The 5469-nt window shown below is 32.8% G+C and overlaps 2 protein-coding genes across 2 annotated transcripts in view; one reads left to right on the top strand and one right to left on the bottom strand.

Moving 5' to 3' along the window:
- Window positions 1-847, top strand: part of LOC119836375 — a 5930-nt gene extending 5083 nt beyond the window's left edge. Inside the window, exon 6 of the mRNA XM_038361680.1 lies at window positions 467-847. Within this exon, the coding sequence (XP_038217608.1) occupies window positions 467-847 (381 nt within the window). The remainder of the gene's footprint in view (window positions 1-466) is intronic.
- A 4297-nt stretch (window positions 848-5144) lies between these two features.
- LOC119836374 overlaps window positions 5145-5469 on the bottom strand; it is a 16407-nt gene continuing 16082 nt past the window's right edge. The window contains exon 5 of the mRNA XM_038361679.1: window positions 5145-5466. Coding sequence (XP_038217607.1) covers window positions 5145-5466 — 322 coding nt within the window. The remainder of the gene's footprint in view (window positions 5467-5469) is intronic.

Here is a 5469-nt window from a genome sequence, read left to right as displayed (position 1 = left end):
TGGTGATGGAGACAATGGCTGTGATGGGGGAAACGGAGGCGGTGATGGAGAATGTGGTGGAGACAATGGTGGCGGCGATAACGATGGTGGTGATATTATATGGCTTCCAAATGGTTGTCCAGCAAATTATTCCATTGAAAAACTTTTGCCTCATCCTGATTGCGAGAAATTTTACCAATGCGTCCACGGCAATCTGCAAGAAATGCCGTGTGGAGAAAACACACACTTTAGCTACGAATTACAGGTAATTACATCCAAAAATATTTAATTAACCCTAAAATATCACGAGATCAATTATAAAACGTTAGTCGTTAAATCATATAAGTTATAAAAAAAAACTCTTTATGTCACTAAGATTTCTTTATAACACTTTCCTAGAAGCTTTTGTTGTTTATGTCTCCAGAAAATGTCATCTTGACATTTCAGATGTACCTACGAATGATGCCTAATTTCTTTTCCTTTTCAGCGTTGCGACTGGCCCCACATAGCAAATTGCGTGCCAGGTAATGGCGCAGGTGATGGAGATGAATCGGAACCAGGAAATCAAGATCAAAAATGCAAAGACGATTGCCACGTTCCGTTCTGGAGACATGAAACGGATTGTGATAAGTTCTGGAGATGTGAAGCTGGCAGAGCGGTGATTGGAGTATGCTCCCAAGGTCTCTTCTTTAATCCAGACAAACAATCGTGTGATTATATTTGCAACGTTGATTGTGTTAGAAATGACGTACAATCCACACCGCTTGCTGATGGATTAGAACTCTTCATACCCTGGGATAAGGTAGACAGTCTAAGCGATCTTACGAAAAAAGATAAACTTCGTAGATACAGTTTGGGAAACTATTAAGAAAAACGTCGAACGAAAGGACTGCGATACAAGAATGGTTAAATATCTTGGGTGGATTTGTTGATGGTTTTATTCATTGACTTTTGAAAGGTAATCTCCTAAAATTCCTTCTGTCTCAAACACATTGTAAAGTATTGAATATGTAACAATATAGTATTTTCTCGTTGCAGTTATTATTTTATTTGTTTAGAATATAAGATAAGTTAATTATTACTTAAATGTATTTAAGATTAGTTGATGATTTATATTAAATCTATAATGAGATCTATTACATCGATCGTTTTTCTAGATAAAGACCTATCTTCTGTACCTGTAAGGTTATAAATTTGATAGGTGTACCACCAGCCTCTTGGGACGGATAATTTTTTGACACTCATAAGCGGAATAAAATGTCTAACTGACGTTTTATTTCATTGAAATAAGAGTAATATATCAAGCCTTTATTAAATTAAACCTAATATTACAAAAAAACAACTTATTGAAATAAATGAATTCTGGACTCTGGTATCTACATGGTGATTGATTTTTAGTTTTAGAGCATTGAAATGGAAAAAAACGCGGGTTCATATCCCGCCCCGTGATCAAATATTTTCTATCCTTTAAAAATCTCTTTTAACAAGCTGTACGTGCTTTTATTGTAATTGCTTAGTTACTTTTATTTGACTTCATATCCGAATAGGCTTATAATGAAGCGTGATCTCTCAATTGTTTCATTTATTGAACTAAATTCTACGCTTCACTTAGCGCACTGACTGACTTAAGCGTCATAGGGCGGCGTCACTTTAGCGTTCTGACGCACGCAAAAAACAGCTTCTATTTAACAAAGCCATTGGGGTATTAAAATTATACGGCTTTTAATCTGTATTGATATTTTATCGTCGTTATAATTGAAGATTGTAAAAAACCAGGAAATGATAGTGTTTAATAAACGATGATTTATTTTGTGATATATTTATTTTGCATGCTATTAAATAAATATAGACAGCTACACATACAAATTACTTCTAAGAATCAAATAGGTAAACCTAAAAGTTATTGGACTGGAATTCTCCGTTTATAAGGCTATTTATTTATTAACTTAATAATTGATATCTTTTCTCCGCGGTGATGGCTTAAAGATTTTTGTTGGCATAATTACTGTTAGAACTCATAGCATTCTAACGGACGAGAAATTTAATATTGCATGTAATTGCAAGCTTAAGAAAACTTTACGACTATATAAATTCAGCGGGTTTGATATATCAGATATAGACGTCTGTCAAACCCAAACCAAATCTCAAACTTCTACCAAGAAGATTCCGCAAGAAACTCGTTCGGGTCAGCTAGTTGCATTAATGTTAAATTTATTTTAAAGTATTATTCTATATGAGGTACCATGTAGGGGAGGGCTGGGCACTTTTTCAAATTGTACTGCATAAAAAGCTGGTTTTATTATTGATTGTACCTTATCAGTTATCATTTCAAAATCTTATAATAATTTCGCGATCTTAAAAGTTAAAAATCTTTTATTGATTTTGTAAAAACCCTGTTATTATCTTATATTATTGTTTTGACTTCAATATTTTAAGCCTATTATAGAGATAGCATCTACTAATTATTTAAGGACTAAATGTGTGACTCAGTCTTGTTATAAATATACTTACGTTTTAGATTTTAATGGTATAAAATTTTTGACATGAAACGTAGGACGTGGGTTCAAATGCCATCTAATAATATAATTTTTGTACCCTTTATTTTGTATATATCTATAAAAGTTTTTGTATAAAATAACTAATTATTTGCCTTTGACCACTTGCGTACCATTTACCACCTGGAAAGTAGCAAAAATATAAGTTATTCGTATGAACACGTATATTTTATATAATATACGAGAACATAGAACACATATATTACACCTGTCACCTGTGGTGGTAACAGCAGAAGCATTTTGTCTCTTATTATATATACTAGCTGTGACCCGCGGTTGAAACCGCGTAAGTCCGTATCCCGTAGGAATATCGGTATAAAAAGTGCCTATGTGTTATTTCAGTTGTCCAGCTATCTATGAAGCAAAATAGTATTATTATTCACCAATAGTAGTCAGGAAAAAAAACACAAATAAAACACGAATATGACATTTTCTAAAAAAGATTCCTAGCTAGATCGATTTATCGCCCCCGAAACCCCCTATATACTAAATTTCATGAAAATCGTTGGAGCCGATTCCGAGATTCCAATTATATATATATATATATATATATATATATATATATATATATATATATATATATATATATATATATATATATATATATATATATATATATATATATATATATATATATATAGTTGATATAGAAAATATTTATTTGATCATTTATTTATTTATGCTTTATTGTTTTGGAAAAATTACAAATTGAGACTACATCTATATATTAATAGGGCAATAAATATTAATAAGGCTGTGATCGCTTACCAACAGGCGAACTACCATGTCAGTTACTTGCTATGATCCAAAAAAAAAACATTCGATTGCATTACAGTAGAACAAACTTCCTATATTTACTTTTGTTATCTCAACAAACTACCGTATAGATCAACTTTATCAATACGGTATTAAAAGTCAATTAAATACAACAGTACCTTGAAATTTTATTGATAAATTCCATTGATAAATACTACAGTTTCAGTTGCTTTTCCTATAAATAAAGGGTGTGCGACGCGGTGACTTTACATAAATACTTTTTTTTTATGGTTTAGCCACGGTCCATGTCATAAGACCCTCAGCTCACTTTGAAAATACAATATAATCTTGTTCTTATCCTCTAAACATATTTACTATGGGAACTAGATAATTTAAAAACTAATTTAGTATATTTTTGAGAACAGTTGATTTCCAGTATTCTGGATAAATTCGAACCGACTTTCTGTACTACTTTTTATACAAGCAAATAATAAGCACGTCGTATTTGCTATTTTATTTCAACAGGGTAATTAAAACTCACGAGCCCAATGCCCAGGGCATTTCACAAAATCAAATTGATTGTTTTCACAAAAATGGAGTATTTCACGACTAAGTCGATCCCTAAAATCGCTTCTTTTAAGTGACTTGGAGGAGCCGGATGCAGCCCTAAGATGCTCCATCATCAAGGGAAGCCATTTGAACTTAGCACGAAAATTGGAGACATGACACAGTGGGGTTTTAGTCGGTAGGAATCCGATATGACCCACAACTCCTTCCCCGGGAATCCTGGGTATCTATGCAAGATATCCCCACTTAATAAAGAGGTAGACGTAAATAGAATACAGGAGTATTGAAGGCAATTAATGCTGTCAAATGTTTTGATAGTAGACTGGTATAGCGCAATCTATGATGGGTTCAAATAATGCTTGAATGGCCGTTATTTATGAGACGTCAGAAATTTCGTAAGTCGAATCAGCAACAGAAAAAAAATTCCTATCGAAATTCCGTTCTTAAAGTTTTAAAAAATATAAAAATTTTGATCATGAGGCGCGATTAAATCCCCGTCTTTTTGCCAAGCTAGCATCATATAAAACATTTGAATACTATAAAATTAATACGAAATATAATTTACTATTTAAAATATGTAATAAAAAAGGTAGACTAATATAGCCTAGGTTACACAGAAACAAATTAAGTTTTTAAAGAATTTAGGGGCGGTATGGCATCTTTTGAGTTTTTCCATTATAAGTACTTAAAAAATCTAATCTTTGGAAATCTTATCTTAAGATAACAGTTTAATTATTCACAGATATTGCTTTAAAATATCTTTGTATGACGTCAATTAATAAACCATTGTAGATCGAGTGTCTTGTTTATTTTTTTGTACCGCAATTGTAACTTTATTATATTCATTGTGTTGTTATGCTCATAATATAATTGTGAGGTCAAGCATGCCCTCTACTATCCCACAATCATCATTCTATACTACTTACTGTGCCTATATCGAGAAAGCTATAAAATTTAACATGAGCTTTTTGTTATTTTTTGACATATTTCATCATTTATCATCATCGTTGCGACATAAAAAGAGTTTACCGATTATTCTGAAGTTTTAAGATATGTCTGAGGCTCGATACCGGCAATCAGATTATGAATTAAGATTCTAAATTTACATAGACATATCGACTTTCTGAGGCCAGCCGACTGACGACATCAAAGGGATACTTTGTACACAAAAAATAAAATGTAATAAATTTCTTTTATTTCATTTATTTCAATAAATAAAATTCAGGTATCAATTTTGTTTGGATATCACCAAAAATGCGATTTTTAATTAACATTGATTACAACTTTTCAGTTCTTATTGAGAGCCTGCTTCGCGTTTTCTATGTGCTTAGTGAAGATGTTATCCTTATTTGGGGCGTAGCTTAATTCGACGAGACTATTAACTTCGCTCCATGGAACGAAGATCTTTAGCCCATCCACTTGTGGCGTAGACTGCACTACTTTCCTCTCGCAATCAACGTTGCACGAGAAGTCGCACGATTGCTTCTCCTCATTGAAGAACAGACCCTCAGAGCAGACTCCCACCACCGCCTTATCGCCTACACACCTCCAGAACTTGTCGCAATCAGTCTCGTGTTTCCAGAACGGCACGTGGCAGTCCTCTTTGCATCTT

This window comes from Zerene cesonia, chromosome 24 (genome assembly GCF_012273895.1).
Source record: "Zerene cesonia ecotype Mississippi chromosome 24, Zerene_cesonia_1.1, whole genome shotgun sequence".
In the NCBI taxonomy this organism is placed as follows: domain Eukaryota; kingdom Metazoa; phylum Arthropoda; class Insecta; order Lepidoptera; family Pieridae; genus Zerene; species Zerene cesonia.
Note: the sequence above shows the minus strand (reverse complement) of the source record. Positions and strands in the feature narration are given on the sequence as shown.